Here is a 22,541-nt window from a genome sequence, read left to right as displayed (position 1 = left end):
ATATCATGCATGATTTATTTATCATAAAATAGCAACGCTTGACACTTAAAAAAAAGAAGTAAAAGCATCCCTACATTCAATGACTGGTCCATAGGGATACGTCATTAATTCATTTTATAAATATTGTAATGTTGCTTTTTACGATGTCAATATTTGAATATTTCATTTCATTTAGCAACATTATTGTATGTTTGAATTTTTGATATTACTGAAAACAATTGTAGTCTTTAATTGTTCAGTAATTGTTATGCTTTTATTTACAAAAATTAATGCCTTCTCCTACCATAGGTAAAATATTAAACTGTTACAAATATAGTCGCCGGTTTATACCGGCGACTTATAAACACATGGTTTCAACGTTTCACCAACATGCCGACAGCCTGAAGAACGACAGACAGACACACAGACAGACAAACAATAATGTTTAGCTTACTTTCATTATCCATCTCACGAAGAGAAATATTTGACCAAATTAACAGGTTTATCTCGCATATGGGTCAAAGAGAGCGGTCAAGAATTTGTTGTTGATAGTGTGACCTTTAAAATTTGGGGCGCACACCATGATGGTTTTGCAGGGAGCCTTTTTGGATATGGATACTCCTAGGAAGTGTAATATATATTTAAGCAGGTGAATCTATTTTTGGACATCATTTGATAACACGATATCAAATATTGGAATGTAACCAACGTTACGGTGGTAGTGATATTTAGAGGATTTATCCAGAAAGCGGTAAGAATCTATACCTACCTTTGAAGCACAATAAGACGGCATCCCAAATGCAGCTGCTGATGAACCAATACTTCCAATATTAACAATACAACCCTTTGTCTTGCGTAAATAAAGCAAAGCATACTGAAAACAAGACGTAAGTGTTTAGCCGCATCAACTTTGGGATATGGTGATGTAGAAAAGAATAGGAAATGAAATAAAAGAACGACTTTGCTGATTGTGGCTTTTTATGTGATGAATCAGTTTTGGTGACATTCCCGCAACTTTTAGCGATATTTTCTTAACTTATTATATGATCAAATTATAGCAGTAAAATACACAACTTTTTAAATTCATGCAGTGATAATAACTATTATTTTGCCAATAGGAATTCAAGACCGGCCACCACCCTCGCCCCTACAACCCAAGTGCATATTGCCCTTCTAGTATTCAGTTGCCATGATTCCATAATGCATGACGGGATTGTACTTCTCTAAAAAAAGAACCAATCGGTCAGGTGAGCAAAACAAACAGGAACAAAAGCACACACACTTATAAAAAAGTATTTGCACGATGAAAAATTTACAAATTTAGCATCGCCTAACCTTACTTGCTGCAAAATAGCTGACAAGATTAGTGTCGAGTAAATCTCTAAACCCTTGCACGGTGAGATTGTCAATCGAATTTCTTCCAGGATCTTAAAAAGATGATATCTTGCGATTAAATAACATGAACATTTAAAATAAAATAGGTCCATTAATTTGAACATAAAAATACTGAGTCTCGTATTTGAACATAAAAATACTGAGTCTCGTGGCAACACAACATGATTTACACAAAATAACAACTTTACCAGGCTTTCATAACTTATCACATTTAGTTTTAAAAAAACCTGGATTACAAAAAAAAACAAAATAAATTTATAACTCGCATTACATAACATTGTTCAAAGCGTCTGGCGTTTTGATTTGTTGAGAATAGTATCATAAAATTGCACTGCTAGCAAAACCTGTTGATTTATATTATTGCTTAAGAGATATGCAAGAAGTGTGGAGAGGCTAAGGCTAGTAAAGACTTACGTGTTCCAACATTATTTACCAAGCAGTCTATGTGACCATATTTCTTTATCACCTTTTCAATAGCACTCTGCAAGGCAAATATGTGACCAAGTTATTTAAAGGCCCGTTATGCCTCAGAAATGCTTTTTTTTAACTTTTCTTAAACTTTTGTTTTATTTTTAATACGGTTGGTTTTAGGATATGGTGCTTTTTTTACGAAATTTCATGCACTTAATTTAGACAAAGAACAAATCGCAGTTCGCGAAAATGGCCATGCCATGCGGAAATCTGACGGTTAGGGTTTTGGTGCTCATTTTGTACAAAGAAGACTTTCCAAAATGCTACAAAAACGAATTTGCAACAGAATCAGACAAAGGGTGTTTTAACGGCTGGCTCTAGAATTTGTTGTTTTTTATACACTTTATATAGACAAAGAACGAATCGCGGTTAACAAAAATGGCCATGACACGCGGAAATTTCCAGGAGATATTGTTTGGGTTAGGGCCTCTGGAAATTATTTTTAGCAAAAATGGTTCAGAAAATATCCCAGTTCGTAAATTTTTGAAACTGTAACAGACCACTGGAACTTAATAAAAGTTTTTTTGAGAACAGACATAAATACATTTCTGGGACATAATGTGCCTTTAACAGCTAACAGGTTTAGATTAAGCGCCGGCATGTTTCTTTAAATATACCATATCTCTAAGTATATGTGACCAGACTAAAGGTTAGTTGAGATGAGATAGGTTTATCTATTCTATAGCTGATATGAACTTACTTGTATATCTCCTTCTTTGTTCATATCACAATGTATGAAATATATTTCACCGGGCAGGTTATCTGAGGTCAGTGACATCCCTACTTCATCTATGATAAAGAAATAATAGTATTAAATAAACAAATGCGAGTAATCTCAAGATTTAATCTTGCAATAAATCAATCATTACGTTTATTTTTCATTAATATAATCAATGATTCATCAATCAATCAAGCATTCCATCCGTCCGTCCATCCGTCTATCCATCCATCCACCAAACCACCCACTCACCCATCCATCCATCCACCCACCAAACCACCCACTTATCCATCCATCCACCCAACCACCCACTCATCCATCCATCCACCCCACCCACCAAACCACCCACTTATCCATCCAACCATCCAAACGTCCCAACCACCAACCGTCCCACTTATCCATCCATCCATCCATTCATCCATCGATCCCTTCATCCATCCATCCATCCATACACACATCTAATGAATTATAACGCATACCATTTGTATCTAACACAGCAACTTTTCCACCTTCCTCGACTGAAAATAAAAGACAAAATCACGTGACGTCATATAAACGGTGCCTATGAGTGGTTCGGGATTAATAATAACAGGATCGAATGATGAATGATAAGTATATTTTATTCACTATTTATTCCTTTCTTTTCATATGTTATAACACATAGTTTTGTGACTAACAGCAAAAATATCATCCCTCGCTAACGCCTAGTGTTACAATCTTTTCCTCGGGATGATATTTTTACTGTAATTCAAGCCTATGTCTTATTTAAATACTGTTAGTTGTAAAATGAGATCTTTTGTGAAAACAGTTATATAGAGGATATTTGATAAGTTCGGTGTAAGATCGGAATATATTTCACCAAATGAGCATCAAAAGGATAACTTTTGGTGTTCACGAGATGAAACATATTTCGATCTTACACTAAACTAAACAATTTTTCTTTTTATTATATGCAAAGAAACGTTTAAAAGGACATTTTAAATAACCTGATAATGCTTAATGAAAAATCGAGCCAAATAATAACACAAAGTGACGTCATTTACGACGCCACGTCATTAAGTTGATTTCCAGTATTTTGCACGATGGAATTTTAATGAAACAACGTAACGGGCTTCAATTCAAATCAGTGATAGATATCAAATTTATAATTTCACTGTTTCAAACAGTGAAATATCAGTTTTATATTTAACTGATTATTACTATTAACCGCTGACAAACATTTAATAATATGTTTTACCTAAAACATCGACGCAGCCGCGACCTACTCCACAACATCCCCCTGTAACCACGGCAACTTTATTCTCGAATCTTAAGTTTTTTAAACAACGATCTCCAGCTTGTGACATTTTTCACGTTATTCACGTTTTTTTCTACTAATAAAGCTACCAAAACACTTCCAGGTGACCGACCATTCGATTGCTGTAAATAATCTTAACCTTATTTCATCTCGAGCATTTGTTCAAGTTCAGCTATGTTTGCTTTTTTATCATTTCCATTGACCTCAAGTGAGCCAAGGTCATGTTTATATTCATCCATAAGTCAACACCACCGTGTCGAAGGTGAACTTTATATGGAGCAGATGTCTAAATGACATTGTCTAGCTAGACATATCAAGTATGTGTATTTCTAGATAATTATATTATAATTAAAAAGTTCAAATAAAATACAGAACACGTTATATAGAAATGACAAAAGATTCTTTAATTAAGAAAGATAAAGTTACGAACATTGATAAATTTCTGTAACTGTTGATTTACAATTTTTACCCATAAGATGACAACAATTCATTAAATACGACCAAAATTACGTATACACAAATGAAAATAATGCAATTATTATATATATTTCTTTTAATTATGTTTTATCTTTTTATATTGGATTTGTTAATTCGTAGTTTTTCTGTGTACATGTAAAGTGAAAAATGCCACACACAAAAAAATATATATATATTTAGAAAACATTGTCATTTTTTTACCAGCCTGAAACGTACCAACAGGTGAAAATTATAGAAATTACACTGGAAGAAAAAGAAGGTTGAAAACAGTGTACAAAGTAAATCAATCCATTACCTTACATAAAATATGCAAATACATTATCACGTAGATTTTTGAATATAGACAAAATTTCATTCCTTCGATTTTTGTTCCATTCATTATCCTGTAAATGTCCTCAAAACGAATACACCAGACATTAAAATGAAATGATGGTTTCCTAATATGACCCTTTAAGAACATGTCAAATGAATGATTTAGGTTTGTTTCAATCATACAATATCCACAATATCTGATATTGTAACTTCCAGGGTTTGTTCGAATCACATGACTAGTTTTAAAAATACTAGGTAATTCTGTCGGCGTCTAAATTTCGTGAAACATATAAAGATATATTTACGCTTCAAACCCAAAATATAATTTATACAGACATTCATTAACTGTCATTTTAGCTTGATTTGAGTGCCTGTGAATACCTTTAGCATGTCTTGTACTCTTTTTTGGTTTCAGTTTGGAAAAATGTATGTATGGGCCTACTCATCTTGCGGCATGTCGCTTTTAGATAACTTAAATTAAATAAGGATAGTATTCCAAATTGGTCGAGAAGATAAGAATTTGACCTTATTTTTTTCTTATTTGGACAGAGCTAGTGCCTAATACTAGGACCATGAAACTTTTAACGGAATTTATATCAGTTCTTTTAATTGGTGAGAAAGTATACAAAATATTATTTTATACACATATAGATGTTAAAAGATGTATGCTTACATATTTCAGGGTTTATGCACCGTTTTTCGTGCATTAAATCTTCATAATCACTATGTTATAGAATATAGGTTAAATGACTGTGTTATAGAATATATTTAGAAACTCAATTATAGATTATAGGACTCTGTTATGGAATATAGAAACTCAGTTATAGATTATAGGATTCTGTTATGGAATATAGAAACTCAATTATAGATTATAGGACTCTGTTATGTTAATATAGAAACTCAATTATAGATTATAGGAATCTGAATTTGTGTTATGTTAATATAGAAACTCAATTATAGATTATAGGACTCTGTTATGGAATAAACAAACTCAATTATAGATTATATGACTCAATTATGTTAATATAGAAACTCAATTATATATTATAGGACTCTGTTATGGAATATAGAAACTCAATTATAGATTATATAGCTGCGTTATAGAATATAGAAACTCAATTATAGATTATAGGACTCTGTTATGGAATATAGAAACTCAATAATAGATTAAAGGACTCTGTTATGGAATATAGAAACTCAATTATAGATTATAGGACTCTGTTATGGAATATAGAAACTCAATTATAGATTGTAGGACTCTGTTATGGAATATAGAAACTCAATTATAGATTGTAGGACTCTGTTATGGAATATAGAAACTCAATTATAGATTGTAGGACTCTGTTATGGAATACAGAAACTCTTTTATAGATTATAGGACTCTGTTATGGAATATACAAACTCTTTTATAGATTATAGGACTCTGTTATGGAATATACAAACTCAGACTCTGTTATGGAATGTAGAAACTCAATTATAGATTATATGGCTGCGTTATAGAATATAGAAACTCAATTATAGATTATAGGACTCTGTTATGGAATATAGAAACTATATTATAGATCATTTTAAACCTACGTTATAAAATAAATAAATATTCGGGTAGGCTTTATTATACATCTAAATTCTAGATTTGGTTAATTTTTTACCAAGGTTATGCAGTACATTCTGCAACTTCATTTAAGACTGAACGTGGCGTGTACAGATTTACCATAGAACTGCTCATCGTTGCTGATTATAGTGAATTCAACAAGTAAGTGTCGTCTGCAATTGCCAATTGGTTAAAATCTTAAACTGTTGATATTTCTTGATTCATTTTGCATACAATACTTGTTTGTTGTTTTCCTTTTTTTTCGTCTAAATAAAAAATAACGTGCATTGTATTTTATAAGTTAACAGATAATATAATACCAGATTACTTTTCACGTATTTGGAATACTTCACAGTTGATTAATAAATTTGCTGTAGCCGTGTATATGAAAGATATAAACATCACGATTATCCAATGAAAATCGATGTATTACAAGAACCATGATCTATTACTCACCAATCTTTGAGTCACACTTTATTTTCTATATTTTTGTTATACATGTACAAATATAACTAAGATCTTTGTTTGCTTTATTGATGTATATATATTTAATGATATATTTTATAATTTTGAATTACGTCATGAAGGTGGTACCAACTGACGTCAGCCTCGTTGTCACATTCTCAACGTGTAAACGAGGCTACCGAGAAAGTGAAACAGTATGCTGCGGCTCTCATACATTCAGTTAGTATTTATCGTTCCCTTTTCAAACTTTAAAGGGACTCCACTGAGGTTTTTTTGTTATGACGGGACTGGAAATAATTACTCGTTTTGTGAAAAATGACCCAAACTAGAAAATCGTTGCAACGTTTTTCACTTAAATGGGGCGCAAAAAAAAGATACGATTTTCAATTGATTTTTAATTCATTTCTAAACAAAACTATTTCTGAATATATTTCTGTTTTAATGCCCCAGCTTACATAGGTAATAAATTAAAATTTCGTGCATGTAAAACATATTAAAATACCTCGATGATAATAAATATTGTCACTACATATTTTAAAACTGAGGTAATTTGTCGGCCGTATGGACATAAAAGTGGTTGATTAGAAATAAGTCACATCTAAAATCGTTTCGAGATAAAGGAATTATTTTTTAGTGTAGGATTTACAAACTTTCATTCTCGATATTAACGCTATAATAAATGAGTTTCCTTTTCTTTTCATCTAGAGTAATAATGTGTACAGAAGTCTCGAGTTGCACAGTATATACATAGACATCAAGCTTGTTGACGTCCTCGTCATGACCGTAAGTTCTTTAAGTTCAATTCCTTTCATGTCTATGTAATTATCTTTGTTTTTGTAATCGTTTCCAACAATTGTTTTCTGTTTCAAGTAGCATTTACAGGAAACTACAGAGAATAATCCTAAGTACTTTAAACCTATCTTTCAAAAAAACAACAAAAAAACAAAACAAAAAAAAACATAAAATTTAACGTTACAATGGCTATGCTACGACGTCACATTCCACGTCAAATGATGTGCTATGACGTCAAAAAAGTGCAAAAGTGACTTTTGCTGTTCCTCGACCTAAAAAAACATAATGTCATGTTTAGTCTCCTTTAAGAATTAATAATGCAGAGTAAATATAAACGGACGTGCTATAAATTGTGTTCAAAAATAAAGTTATTTGCCAGGGCATTAAATTGTGTCGAATATAATGGATATTTTTACAAGAAAGTTAATTTTCCATTGCAATAATTGTGTTGAATAATATGGATATTCATAAGCAATGTTATTTTATCATGGCGATAGAGTATGCCGAGGGATACATTATATATGTATCTTGCTTTGCAAGTAAACCTGTTTTGTCATGTTATCAAATGTATATTTTAAATGTATATTTTCTGATAAAGTCATCTTACCATGGCAATATCAGATTTATCTGGGGTTTTTTCCTTTACACGTGGAACTAATTAACCAAGGCAAAAATAAGTGTAGGAGCATTTTTTTAATTAACAAGAAGAGCTATTTTGCCATGGGAAAAATATTAAATCGCTATATTACTTTATGATAAAAGAGCAATTTTGCCATGATAAAAGATTTTTTTACAGTCAATGCTTTTATCATCTCTTAAATTACAAGAATTACAATTTTGCCATGGCAAAAGTTTTTGAAATGAAATTTTTAAAGGAAGACCTATTTTCCTACCGCAAATTATTTCATCTCAAACTGTTTTTCATATTTACCTGAAGGGTCTCCTCGCATTATATTATGTAGCTTTTTAAGAAATAGAGCAATTCATATTACATGTATTTGTTTTAAAGGGGATTTGCCATAGGTATAAATTGTGTTAGTATTTCAGTATATGTATGTTGACAAGAAGATCTTTTTCTCATGATATAATGATTATTAATTAAGAAAAAAATATTGACTTTAAATTCCTTTACAAATGTAGCTATTTTGCCATGTCATTATTTATATTGTAGTATTTATACATTCATGGAAATATATTATAATTTGGAGAAAAAAGCAATACATTGTACCAATGTAGATGTAGATCTTATTGCAATGCACGACTGTTGTGTCGTTTCTTTTGTTTCCATAAGCACAACAACTTTGCTGAGGCAATTACGTATGTCTCAAGCGGAACTATTTTGCTAAATAACATTTTGTATTATTTATAATTGTATTACAAGGACAACTATTTTGTCATTGAATGATTGCAATATATTTTGTCGCTTTATTTGTTATAAAAAGTATTGCTCTTTTAACAGAAAAAATACTGAAAAATAACGTGAATTCAATATAATTGAGTGTGTTAAGCGATGGATAGTTTTTATTGTTAGTATGTATGTACGATGTAAAATTAAAGTATGGCTATTTTATACCCCCAGACACCGTCTAGCTCACCATGGACGGAAACAGTTAAGGTACCAGCAGGGTCAACTTATGACGTGGATCCGACCAGGGTTTTACCTATATTTCAACCAAAGTCTGTAGATCTTCAGAAAACAATACCTCATGACCACGCCATGATTCTAACAAAGTATATGTTTCACTTTATATCTTTAAAAGAAAATACCACAATTCATTTCAGCTTTATATTATTAAAGTATCTATCTTTTATTGGACCGTTTGCGTTTGGCTGCCTTCGTAACTAATCTCTGATATCTGCATCACAGAGGCTATCGTGTGTACTTATTTCAGCATAGTCTTAGATCAAAATTAAGACCTACATCTTATTACAATAATTAAAAAGAAGTAGATATGCTGACAATCAATTTGTTTTCAAATCAAAAACATTATATGCGCTATGTTTTATGACCAGCATTTGATATTTATGACTTAAAAATGATTTTAAGGTATCCTTTGTACCATGGTGGAGGATCTACATTCTCAGGTAAGGAATCGTTACTGATTTTTTTTATGTTTTTTTTTATTTGTCAACCTTTATTTAAATGGTGTTTAATAATTTGCTTGTAAGTTTGACAAGTATTGCCTTTAAGACAGGGATGTATTCGTGTTTTACAGTTTATGCTTCACTGACACAGTATGTTTTCGTGTTTTACAGGGTATGTATTCACTGACGCAGAATGCATTTATGTTTAACAGTTTATGCGTTCACTGACGCAATGTATGTATTCGTGTTTTACAGTTCATGCGTTCACTAGCGCAGAATGTAATTTTGTGTTGCTGGGTATGCATCCACTGACGCAGAATACATTCTTATAATTATTCACTGGTGCAAAATGTATTCTTCTTCGTTCACTGACGCAGAATGTATTCGTGTTAACTGTTGATGCGTTCAATGACGCAGAATGTATCAAATGTTTTTGTTTACAGGGTATGCGTACACTGACGCAGAATGTATCAAATGTTTTTGTTTTACAGGGTATGCGTACACTGACGCAGAATGTATCAAATGTTTTTGTTTTACAGGGTATGCGTACACTGACGCAGAATGTATCAAATGTTTTTGTTTTACAGGGTATGCGTACACTGACGCAGAATGTATCAAGTGTTTTTACAGGGTATGCGTACACTGACGCACAATGTATCAACTGTTTTTGTTTTACAGGGTATGCGTACACTGACGCAGAATGTAAGGCCAAAAGTGTCTCAATAGTACAAGACAACGAAGACTTCTACACCGCCCAACTGATTGCCCACGAAATAGGCCATAGGTAAATATCACGCATTGATGTTTTTCTCTTTTTTTTTGTAAACATACGTAAGCTTTGCTAGAACTAACCTGTTTTCTCACACAAACAACTTCAATAGTGATACGAAGCCGCAGCGACAGAGGAAAGACATTAGACAGACTGCCTTTAGCAGAAATGAAAAAATAATAGGCGCGATGCCATTGAAACAACGCTCTTTTTGTTTGTTTCGTTTTATGGCGCAACAACAATATTTAGGTCGTAAGGCGCCGGAACAGGAAAGATACTTTTAGTGCTACAAACTTTAAGCTACACCAGGGGTCAAAACTACCTCATCTGCTGGAGCTTAGAGATGGATAGACCTAATTCAAATCAATTTAAGTCGCCTCTTACGAGGTTAAACAGTGGCTGCAATTCTGATGTCTCAACCCGTAAAAGCAACCCCTCAGCCGCAAGGGGACATACCGTTTTCCATTAACATTTTCTCCATTTATAAAAGGATGTCATAAATACTTTGTATAATTAAAAAGTTTATTTGTAAACACAAAACGGAACCTATCTACAATTTACTGTACAAATGTTTTTAAATGTATGTTTTGTTCTTTTATGTGTAAATTTATAGCCTTGGGTGTCAACATGACGGAGACGGAAACTCGTGCCCAACTGGTGCCGGGTATGCCATGGAGGCCGGTTTTATTCTAGCCAACAAAAAGAAATGGTTTTTCTCTGATTGTTCACTGACGTCTATTTGGGGCTACCTAATGAATTTAAACAGGTGTGTTGATATCTTTCTTCATTTTGACATAAATGTGTATCATTTGTTATATACCTAAAGGTATAAAAGAGTTAAAGAAAATCTACTGTTGCCTAAAACGAAAAAATGAAACTTTTTCATGGATCAAATAGAGCACTTTCAAACGACATTGGAAATCATGATACAGAAATAAAATTGAAAATCGATATTTATAGTAATATTAATATTCTAAGACCAACAGAAAATATATCCAGTAAACCTCAGTTGAGTCCCTTTAAAATTCAGTCACATGATTTCGCTTGTTATCGGAATGTTGCTTAGCTGTGTTCCATTACACAGAAAGAAACAGTAATTTCACCGTAAAAGACAAGCGTGTAACAACATAATAATGCACTTTAAATAAATAAATATAATACTTTGACATCATATCTTCAGAATACGTAACAAATATATAAGATGGAGTAAATTGGTTGTAATTGTCAGTAATACGTTGTGAAAACATATGTATTCTATATACATCAGTGCCTGTGTGGAGGCAGTGTTCCCGTGGTAAGATTTCGGGTCCTAAACCCAGTGAACGGAAATTCGTGTCCTACTGTAGACATTACCATGTTTCTTCATACGACACCAGTTCTAGTTTGTTCCCGGAAGTGGTGCCAAAAGTGATTGGTATTAGTTGCAAAGAATTATTTCTCAATTGAGCTTAAAGATATATATTTAATCAAAATGAAACAAACCACTGGCTTGAAATTAATAACGGGAGTCTGGAGGCACACTATGTACGGTCACTATTTCTGTATACAAAATGTTCTCTCATTTTGCCCTGATGTCAATCAGCCGGTGTTAGGGAGCTAGCTAGTGTATGATATTTCAGGAACCATACGAACTGCATGAAAGTTATCGACAACAATCACCCAGATACACACGTGGCAACTGCGACACATGAATGGTACGGTCAAGTATACACATGGGATGAACAATGTCAAATCCATTATGGCCCTACTTCGTATCTCTGCAGGGTATGAACAATAATTCTACGTACGTCAGTTTCATTAAGTCAAAACGTGTTATTCTTCTTGAAATTGGTTATATGATCTACAACATTCTTATTTATTCGATTTCAATCCATTTAAAACTGACCAAATCAGTTCATATCTTACGTACTATAGCTTTGCCAATGTCGCAATGAATCGTGCAGTGAGGGTACTGCCCAGATTGCTTGCAAGAAAACAATACATTGTTATACTCCAATATTTTTTGTTTTAAAATTGAATACTTTTTAGACGGTGCGAGGGGTGCATGTTGCACCTTGAATTATCATTCGAGAACAGACTTATTCAAACCGAGTCTGTAACTTTCACCTTTTTAATGTTGTTGCCTTTTCCCTCATTGCTTGTGCAAAATCATCACGTGTCTTAATTGGTGGGTGGGGTATTTTAAACCAACACAAACGAAATAAGTTACAGCTTGATTGAAAAAAAGAAACATTTTATTACCCTAGGATCAGTATCACGGTAGCTATGACAACGTGTGTTTGAAGATGTTCTGTTACGATCCAAAGAAACGAGCGTGTTACTATCTTGATGGAGGTGATGGAAGTCCATGTGGTACTGGCAAGGTTCTGTAGAACACCTTTTATCTATTTCGTCAGCCGTGTAAAAGTTCGACATGATTCGGCATCTTCCGTCCCTTTCTGTTAGTTGTAAAAATAGGATAAGCGCCTGTATTAGCTAGAGCAACAATAATCATGTCAAATTTAAATAAACGCTTTTAAAATAGATGTTGTTTTTTTTTGGAATCGTGACAAAGTTTGCAGGATTTTTTCGAAGCCTTAATAGTTAAAAATATCTTGAAAAGAAATTCCTTTGAACGCTATATTTGTAATAAGATTAAGGTGATTCCGCTTTGTCAGCCATGTTTGTTTTCACTTAGTCTGTCCAAAGTGAAAGTAGGCCCAAATTCATATAATAACAAAGCTCACGATGTAAAATAGTGAACCATTTGAAAGTACACTTCCAGGTTTATGTTTTAAGGACTATTATCAACCAAAATAAAAATGATATCAATAAGAATATTTACCTTGAAAGTGCTACATTTCTGAAGACCAAGAACAATCTGTTGTTAAGTTTTATGCACATTTCATGAATGGCGAAATCCATTTTAAAGTCTGCTTTAGTGTCAACAAATGCTATTTTTGCAGCAAATACAAAAATCTTTCAAAAATTAATTCCAAATAAATCAGTATCTCATGTCCTTCTAAGCACATGGCCTCCATTATTTTTTATAAAAAGTAGTGCAAGGAGACAATCACCATTTATAGCCTTATGAACTACAATTAAAATGAAAACACAATCAGACTTTAAAATCTAAACTTTTTATTGTGTAACAGTGAAGTGTGTCTGTTTGTCATGTTCAGAAGAAATAGGTAAATTATTTTTATTTTCATGGTACTACTTATTTCGCATGACATGGAGGCCATGTTTTTTCAAAGTCAGATAAACTAGTTTCCTAAGATTTAAGTTTTTGCAAGTTTGTCAGTGTTTTCTGCAAAACATAGCATTTGTCTGCACGAAAACTGACTTTAAAATGGATTTTGCCATTCATGAAATGTGCATAAACCTTAACAACAGATTGTTCTTGGTCTTCAGAAATTTAGCACATTCAAGGTAAATTTTCTGATTGTTATCATTTATATTTTTGTTTAAAATAGTCCTTAAAACATAGAACTGGAAGTGTACATGCAAATGGCTCATCATTTTACATTGAGAGCTTTGTTATTATATGAATTTTGGCCTACTTTCACTTTGGACAGACAAAGTCTTGGCGAAAACAAACATGGCTGGCAAAGCGGAATCACCTTAAAAAAACACGACATGTTACTGATTGCGTGTGACATCAGTCATTCAAGGTCAGGGTCTGCGACACCGTTTAGTAAAGTAGTGAACAGAAAACAGAAAAGGGTCTTCTTACTCTGATGTCATACTACATTTTGTAATAACTAATATCTACACTGATCATACATATACTTTTTTTAAAATTAAATCTTGAATGTAATAAGATTTCATTAAAGTGTTTGACTGTGTAACATTCTGCAAAACATGACTGCTAAAGCGCTTGTTCTTCCTAGTTACCAGCAAATAAATTACGATCTTAAATTAAAATACGCCTAAATATGGTACTTCACATTTCAGCTAGTATTTAGTCTGAACTTCGACAAAAGATAGATTCATTCTGACAATTTCATTTCGATTCGTTCGATATACATATGTATAGATGTAATGTTGTTTTTTTTTTTGTTTTTGTCCAATTCTTTTCGTGTTTTTTTACAACAGTGGTGCATGTCAGACGTGTGTGTAACCAACTCTGCCAGTCAATTAAAGAACATAGATGGTAATAACATTGTTACATACAAAAATAGATAAATGACCACAAACCGAGCAATGTTATTTTGGACATCCTTCCTAAAGATGGTGGACATACAATAATAAATAAAGGAAGATTATAATCTCTATCAGTAAATCAAATAAAATCAGCTTTTTCTATTTAGAAACACCGTGAATAATATAATATATAATTTACATTGTAGTTACATTATTTATTATGTTTCAGTATTCCCCCGAAGTGAAATGTTGTGAATAGGGCTAAATAAAATTTGAATTGAATTGTTTACAAGTAATCTATAAATTAAAATTTGTAAAGCAGTTTAAAATTACATTTATATATATCTTTTTAAAGCAATTCTCCAACAGACAATTTGCTGATCTGGTACCGTATTTTGTAATGGGTATTACGCATTTCTCATAAATGGTCCCTTTATCGGGATGGCATCACAGCAAAAAGACAAAAAAGTGCATCTTGTTGTAAGACTCTTACTCATGACTCTTAATATTCTTAAGCACAACAAATGACTTAAGAATAAAATGTATTAAGTTACGTTAGTAGAATCTATGCAGAATGTGTTTTGTTTATATCTATTGAGTTTAAAGGCTAGCTGCTTGCTCTTTTTTTTCAGATGCTTGTGTAGCCGGAGACCAACCGGGCGTTGTTTACAATGGACGAACCTGTCAACAAATAGGAACCAGTCACCATAGTGACTGCAGTCATAGTTCTGTCAAACGCAAGTGCTGCTACTCTTGTTCAACTACACATCATGGTGTGACATCACATCCGGTTACCTCCGGCCACGTGACATCGGCACCAGTGACCTCGGCACCGGGAACCACATCGGGTACTGACATTGACAGACAGTGTGCTGCAAAACATGGAACTGGATCGTTTATGTGCAGGGTGAAACACATATTTTATTCATTTTCAATATTACATACAATAGTAGTTGATCAGTAGCTGTTGCGTAATAAAAACGCTCTCGCCGTCAGTTTTCTTAAGACCACATTTAGAACATTTTGTCGAGTGATAGGGGGGTTTCCATTGTGACGTCATTATTTGACAAAATACCAATATGTCGGCTAGCATAGTGCATAATCAGTAGAAGAATTCATTTTATCTCAACACTTACCCAGTTGAATTTAAATTTATTCAGTAGTGTTGCCCTACATTGAAATTTAACTATTTAATTATTTTAGAATTTTACAAAACAACAAAGGTAATGGATTAGCCAAATGTTAAGTGATAATTAAGCCTTCAGAATGAAGTCTGAAGAAAATCGTCGCTGTATATTGTTGGCAATTACATACCATCATAAGGAACGTTTAATTTCTTTTTTATTTACTTTTTTGGTCGCTTTAAATGGGCTATAATTGTTTTCTTTTATAGCTCTACTTGATAAATACGTTTCGATCTTTAGCCATTACATTTATTGTATTAGCTGGCATAAATTGAAAAAAAAATCATTCACAATTTTTATCGACATTAACCTTACATATTTGCTTGCATTGTGTACAGTATACATGTATGGTTGCTGATTTGGAACGCTTTTATGTGTCTTGTTATTGCTAGCGACAGCATGACAAAGCGCCAAACGGGGCGTTGTGTACGGCGTGTTGTCACATTGTCGCTCGGTTTAAATCGAAGGATTGGCTTATTAGCCAAGCGGCAGGGCGACATCGCAACATGCGCCGCGCGACATCTCGCCGTTGAGTGTGCTTTGCTAGCGACAGGACGACAACGCGCCAATTGTCGCGCTTCGCTAGCGACAAGACGAAAAGGCGATAACGATATAGGTTGTGTTGTCGCTATCTACAACGCAACGCGCAAAGTGTACCAAATCAGCTATTGTAACATTATGTGCAATGTTCATGTTTAAAGATTGTAAATTTGTCGTATATTTTCAGGGAGCAAAATCGTACAGTGGAAAAACTTACCAAGACACCGTTTGTTGGGATTTACAATGTCACGATCCTAACAGGGACAATTGGTGTCTCTCTTCTAAGGCCGATGACCGAACATCTTGTGGTAACCAAAAGGTTTGTTACTAAATCTATAAGGTTTGTAACTTAATCTAGTTAGAATACGTTGACCAGTGTGCTAAGTACAGGAGAGTGGAAGCGATCGTGTTCTTTTGAGTTAAGCGAATAGTTAACATTGAATGGACCAAATACTCGTATTAAAAGTCAAGTGATTTACCCTTGATCCCAAGGTTATTCAAAAGAAATATAGAAAAACATACATTTGGTTGGGATCTAAAAGCAAAGATGTGCGTGACGCTTTCCCTTTTATAAACATCAGTAACTGTTTAAGGAATTTCTGAGATGGAACCATATGGTGATTAACGCAAAGCAAACTTTACACTTTTCTAACCTCGCTATAATATATTTTTATCTTATTACAGTGGTGTCAAAATGGTGTTTGTGTTCATAATAGCGCTGCTCCAGCTGTCCCAGGTAATTTGAATATGTTCAAGTGATGTTTTAAAATTATGGCATTTATCAACCATTTGCAAGGAGTGCATGTACTTAAAGCTAATTACCAATTCTAGAAACGAGTGTTAGCCTGTCTTTAATAAAAAGAATGCGATATTTATAAAAGACTAAATTACATCACGAATATGTGCACATATATTTAATTATGGTGTACCGTTAGGGGCAAACACAGTGACTCACATTGACATAATACTAGTATATGTGTGTGCATGTGCGCACGTGCGTTTGTGTATGTGTGTTCAAATAGGTAGCTTCTCATAGATTTATATGTCCGATAGACTTGTATCAAAAACGCACATTATACTTTGTTGAGCATTAATTTTCGTATGTTTCGTAGATAGGTCAGATCACGCATTAAAGATCTAACGAAATTTAATTTCATCTACAGTAACTGTAAAATAATTTTGAATTACTTCATTTGCCTTTATTAACTTTTTTGGAAACAAGAGGGCCATGATGGCCCTGAGGTCGCTCACCCGTATATAGCCCCCCCCCCCCCGGGGCCAATTTTTACCCAAGGGCTTTTATTTGAACAGATCTGGTTGACACCCATAAGAAGATGTTTCATGCTAAACATCCAAGTTCTAGCTCATTGGGTTTTTTAAAAGAAGATTTTTTAAGTTTTAACTATACACATAGTGTTAAAAACAATGACACCCCTGGGGCAGGGCCAGTTTTGACCCCCTGGCTTTTATTTGAACAAACTTTGTAGATATTAACTTAAAAATGTTTCATGTATAATATCTAAACTCAAGCTATTTGGGTTTTTTCAAAGAAGATTTTTAAGTTTTTGCTATACACATATAAGGAAATCAATGACCCCCGGGGCGGGCCAGTTTTGACCCCAGGGCTTTTATTTGAACATACTTGGTAGACACCCATTAGAACATGTTTCATGCTAAATATCTTAGCTCTAGCTCTTTGATTTCTTTAAAAGAAGTTTTTTAAGTTTTTACTTTATGCATATAGGGAAAATCAATGACCCCCTGGGGCGGGGCCAATTTTGACTCCAGGGCTTTTATTTGAACAAACTTGGTAGACACTCATTAGAAGATGTTTCATGCTAAATATCTTAGCTCTAGCTCTTTGGGTTCTTTAAAAGAAGATTTTTTAAGTTTTTACTATATGCATATAGGGAAAATCTATGACCCCCTGGGACAGGGCCAATTTTGACCCCAGGGCTTTATTATTGAACAAACTTGGTAGACATTCACTAGAAGATGTTTCATGTCAAATATCTAAGCTCTAGCTCTTACGGTTCTTTAAAAGAAGATTTATTAAGTTTTTACTATATGCATATAGGGAAAATCAATGACCCCCCGGGGCGGGGCCAATTTTGACCCCAGGGCTTTTATTTGAACAAACTTGGTAGACACTCACTAGAAGATATTTCATGTCAAATATCTTAGCTCTAGCTCTTTGGGTTCTTTAAAAGAAGATTTTTTAAGTTTTTACTATATGCATATATAGAAAATCTATGACCCCCTGGGGCAGGGCCAATTTTGACCTCAGGGCTTTTATTTGAACAAACTTGGTAGACACTCATTAGAAGATGTTTCATGCTAAATATCTTAGCTCTAGCTCTTTGGGTTCTTTAAAAGAAGATTTTTTAAGTTTTTACTATATGCATATAGGGAAAATCAATGACCCCCTGGGGCGGGGCCAATTTTGACCCTAGGGCTTTTATTTGAACAAACTTGGTAGACATTCACTAGAAGATGTTTCATGCCAAATATCTAAGCTCTAGCTTTTACAGTTCTTTAAAAGAAGATTTTTTAAGTTTTTACTATATGCATATAGGGAAAATCAATGACCCCCCGGGCCGGGGCCAATTTTGACCCCAGGGCTTTTATTTGAACAAACTTGGTAGACACTCACTAGAAGATGTTTCATGCTAAATATCTAAGCTCTAGCTCTTTGGGTTCTTTAAAAGAAGATTTTTTAAGTTTTTACTATATGCATATAGGGAAAATCAATGACCCCCTGGGGCCAGGCCAATTTTGACCCTAGGGCTTTTATTTGAACAAACTTGGTAGACACTCATTAGAAGATGTTTCATGCCAAATATCTAAGCTCTAGCTCTTACGGTTCTTTAAAAGAAGATATTTAAAGATTTTTCTTTCGGTTGCCATGGCAACCAGAGTTCTGCATGAAATGGAATTCTTTGAACAATCTTGATAAAGCTTCATACAAAGAGTATTCCTGCCAAGTTTCATTAACATTGGCCTTGCGGTATCATAGAAGATGTCCTTAGAATAATTAAAATGTGGACGGACGACAGACGACGGACGCCATTTGGTTGGCCATCCTAAAAGCTCACCTGCACTTTGTGCAAGGTGAGCTAAAAACAGACAGCCTACGAATATAAAAGCCCACGAAATTTGTTCTTTTTTGACATACCACGGAAATGCGACATAAAACAATGTGCGTAAAATCGTATTTGACAAAATTTATGATTTGACACTACCTAATCAGGAATGAGACTTGTTTACTGAACTAGGTACCTTAACGCCAACCTTACAAGATCAAAATTCACCGGGAATTCATTTGTACTTTTTATAATATTTCTTTCAGTCTTGTTATATATATATTTTATATTGGCAAGATGCAATAAATCTTATTTATTTAAGCCAGTTTGAATAAGCATGGCATAAGCGATATTAGGCGTGGCCTGTGGGTTATATTTTGATTAAGGATCAAGACTATCTTGATCAACTAACAGCGTATAAGGTCCAATATAAATTAACCAAAAGCTTAAAGTACCATTGTGACATTTTCTCGACAAATTTCAGACCAAAAAAATTATAAATACATGATTTGGTATCAAAGTTATTTTCCACTGCAATATAGGACCTAGGTAGTGTTTTAATAATGTATAAGCATGCATGCTTAAGTCCATTCGAGTCTTTTTCCTAAAACATTCACATGTACACAAGGAAATATTTTATGGTAAGAACTTATATACATTATATTCAAATATGCGACGTCATTATTTGCTGTTTCTTTTAGACAATTGTCCGTGGGGTAATCAGAAAGGCGTGGCAATATACGGCATGACATGTGATGAATTTAAACAACCAGAGAACCATTGGCGTTGCTATGACAACTTCATTGCTAAGATATGCTGTGATGCATGTAACTCCGTGAAGAGAAATGTGCGAGGTAAACGGAAAGATGCGAAAGTTTGCCAAACTTAAGCATGATTTCTTTTCTCAGTTTTTGTTTTTAAGTCTGAAGATCATATGGTGGATTTGCAAAATAAACTATTGAAGGAGGGAACTCAGATGCCCCCATTTGAGCATTATTCCAGGCACATGCGACACTAAGAATCAAACCAGCTAAGCTGGATAGCGTCGTTGAGTGAAGGAATAAAAACTACAATCAGGATTTTAGTCCGCCCCCTTTCCCACTGGTCAAAGAATGCCCTATTTATATATGTGTTATTTACTATATGCATGTTATATACATGTAATAAGTATACACACCTTAAATGCATGGACGTAAATGAGCCGCGTCACGACAAAACCAACATAATGTGTTTGCAACCAGCATGGATCCAGACCAGCCCGCGCAGTATAGACCCTATAACAATTAAAGAAACTGATAGCGAACAGCATGGATCCTGATCAGACTGCGCGGATGCGCAGCTGGTCTGGATCCATGCTGGTCGCAAACCCGTTATGTTGGTTTTGTCATGACGCGGCTCAAATATTTTACAGGATGTGAATATGGAGATAAAAGCGACTGGTGTCAATCGAACATAGCCCATTCAGCTGACAGACGTAATTGTTACTATGGTCATAATACAGATCTGTGCTGTGAATCTTGCAACAAGTTTAAGAATGCAGCCCATGTTGGTATGTTACTACTCTTTCTTATAAATTATATATCTATTTCTCATTGCGTTTGGTTTTGTACAGTTCTTTTAACTGTTATGTTATTTTGACACTGTAATGGTATTCCTTGTGAGTATTAATGTGTCATAGTTTACAGGTGTTGCTGTATTACAGGTTGAGGGAAGTGATGTCTCAATATGTTACAGGTCGTGCATATTGATCTGTCTCCCAGTATTACAGGGTGACGATGAGAATTGATGTATCTCACTGTATAAAAGGTTGTGTGAATTGACGTGTCTGACTGTATAAAAGGTTTTCAGTGTAAATTTATCTCACTGTAATACAGGTTGTGAATACTGATGTAGTCACTGTATAAAAGGTTGTGAATATTGATGTAGTCACTGTATTACAGGCTGTGTGTATTGTTGTGTCTCACTTTATTACAATTGTGAATATTGACTTTCTCCCTGTACTACAGATTTTGAGTATTGGCCTGTCTCCTTGTATTACAGGTTGTGAGTATTGATCTGTCTCCTTGTATTACAGGTTGTGAGAATTGACCTGTCTTGCTGTATTGCAGGTTGTGAGTATTGACCTGTCTCCCTGTATTACAGGTTGTGAGTATTGATCTGTCTCCCTGTATTACAGGTTGTGAGAATTGACCTGTCTCCCTGTATTACAGGTTGTGAGTATTAACCTGTCTCCCTGTATTACAGGTTGTGAGAATTGACCTGTCTTGCTGTATTACGGGTTGTGAGTATTGATCTGTCTCACTGTATTACAGGTTGTGAGTATTGACCTGTCTCCCTGTATTACAGGTTGTGAGTATTGACCTGTCTGCCTGTATTACAGGTTGTGAGTATTGACCTGTCTTACTGTATTACAGGTTGTGAGAATTGACCTGTCTCCCTGTATTACAGGTTGTGAGTATTGACCTGTCTTGCTGTATTACAGGTTGTGAGTATTGACCTGTCTTGCTGTATTACAGGTTGTGAGTATTGACCTGTCTCCCTGTATTACAGGTTGTGAGTATTGACCTGTCTTCCTGTATTACAGGTTGTGAGTATTGACCTGTCTTCCTGTATTACAGGTTGTGAGTATTGACCTGTCTCCCTGTATTACAGGTTGTGAGTATTGACCTGTCTCGCTGTATTACAGGTTGTGAGTATTGACCTGTCTCACTGTATTACAGGTTGTGAGTATTGACCTGTCTCGCTGTATTACAGGTTGTGAGTATTGACCTGTCTCGCATTAATACAGGTTGTGAATATTGACCTGTCTCACTGTATTACAGGTTGTGAGTATGGACCTGTCTCGCAGTATTACAGGTTGTGAGTATTGACCTGTCTCGCAGTATTACAGGTTGTGAGTATTGACCTGTCTGTATTACAGGTTGTGAATATTGACCTGTCTCACTGTATTACAGGTTGTGAGTATGGAGATAGACAGGACGCCTGCTTGTCATATAGATGTCACACTTACAGCGCAGACACTACCCAGAAATGTTGTGAAACATGTAGCCCTGTAACTCTTATTGGCTAGAAAATTAAAATCAAATAAATTTTGTTTAACCAAGCAGAGTGAGAAGTATTATTTTTTAATCTATCCCACACATTAACTCTTTCTGCAAATTCATGAAATTTGAGTTGCAAATATGCTTATATTTCAACAAAACAGACTTGATATTGAGTTGAATTTTCTACTTGTGACAAGTATATCATGTATATAGA

At 34.1% G+C, this 22,541-nt stretch overlaps 2 protein-coding genes across 2 annotated transcripts; one reads left to right on the top strand and one right to left on the bottom strand.

Annotated features, from left to right (window-relative positions):
- Positions 1-634: 634 nt before the first annotated feature.
- Positions 635-3,909, bottom strand: LOC132750894 (17-beta-hydroxysteroid dehydrogenase 14-like). The gene is made up of 6 exons (XM_060740966.1): positions 3,801-3,909; positions 3,043-3,081; positions 2,546-2,634; positions 1,789-1,855; positions 1,315-1,406; positions 635-853 (listed from the first exon to the last, which is right to left on the bottom strand). Exons 1-6 carry the CDS (start codon positions 3,907-3,909, stop codon positions 635-637), a joined length of 615 nt encoding a protein of 204 aa, XP_060596949.1.
- Positions 3,910-5,134: 1,225 nt separating this feature from the next.
- LOC132750883 (A disintegrin and metalloproteinase with thrombospondin motifs adt-2-like) lies at positions 5,135-22,386 on the top strand. The gene is made up of 17 exons (XM_060740947.1): positions 5,135-5,261; positions 6,303-6,402; positions 6,828-6,924; positions 7,411-7,488; positions 9,077-9,228; positions 9,545-9,582; positions 10,261-10,366; positions 10,965-11,117; positions 11,971-12,115; positions 12,598-12,714; positions 14,429-14,486; positions 15,109-15,383; positions 16,388-16,519; positions 16,885-16,936; positions 19,985-20,137; positions 20,695-20,832; positions 22,238-22,386. Exons 1-17 carry the CDS (start codon positions 5,222-5,224, stop codon positions 22,351-22,353), a joined length of 1,950 nt encoding a protein of 649 aa, XP_060596930.1. The 5' UTR covers positions 5,135-5,221; the 3' UTR covers positions 22,354-22,386.
- Positions 22,387-22,541: the final 155 nt, after the last annotated feature.

Source organism: Ruditapes philippinarum, unplaced genomic scaffold (assembly GCF_026571515.1).
Source record: "Ruditapes philippinarum isolate M1 unplaced genomic scaffold, ASM2657151v2 ctg1086_1_1_1_1, whole genome shotgun sequence".
Taxonomy (NCBI): Eukaryota; Metazoa; Mollusca; class Bivalvia; order Venerida; family Veneridae; genus Ruditapes; species Ruditapes philippinarum.
Note: the sequence above shows the minus strand (reverse complement) of the source record. Positions and strands in the feature narration are given on the sequence as shown.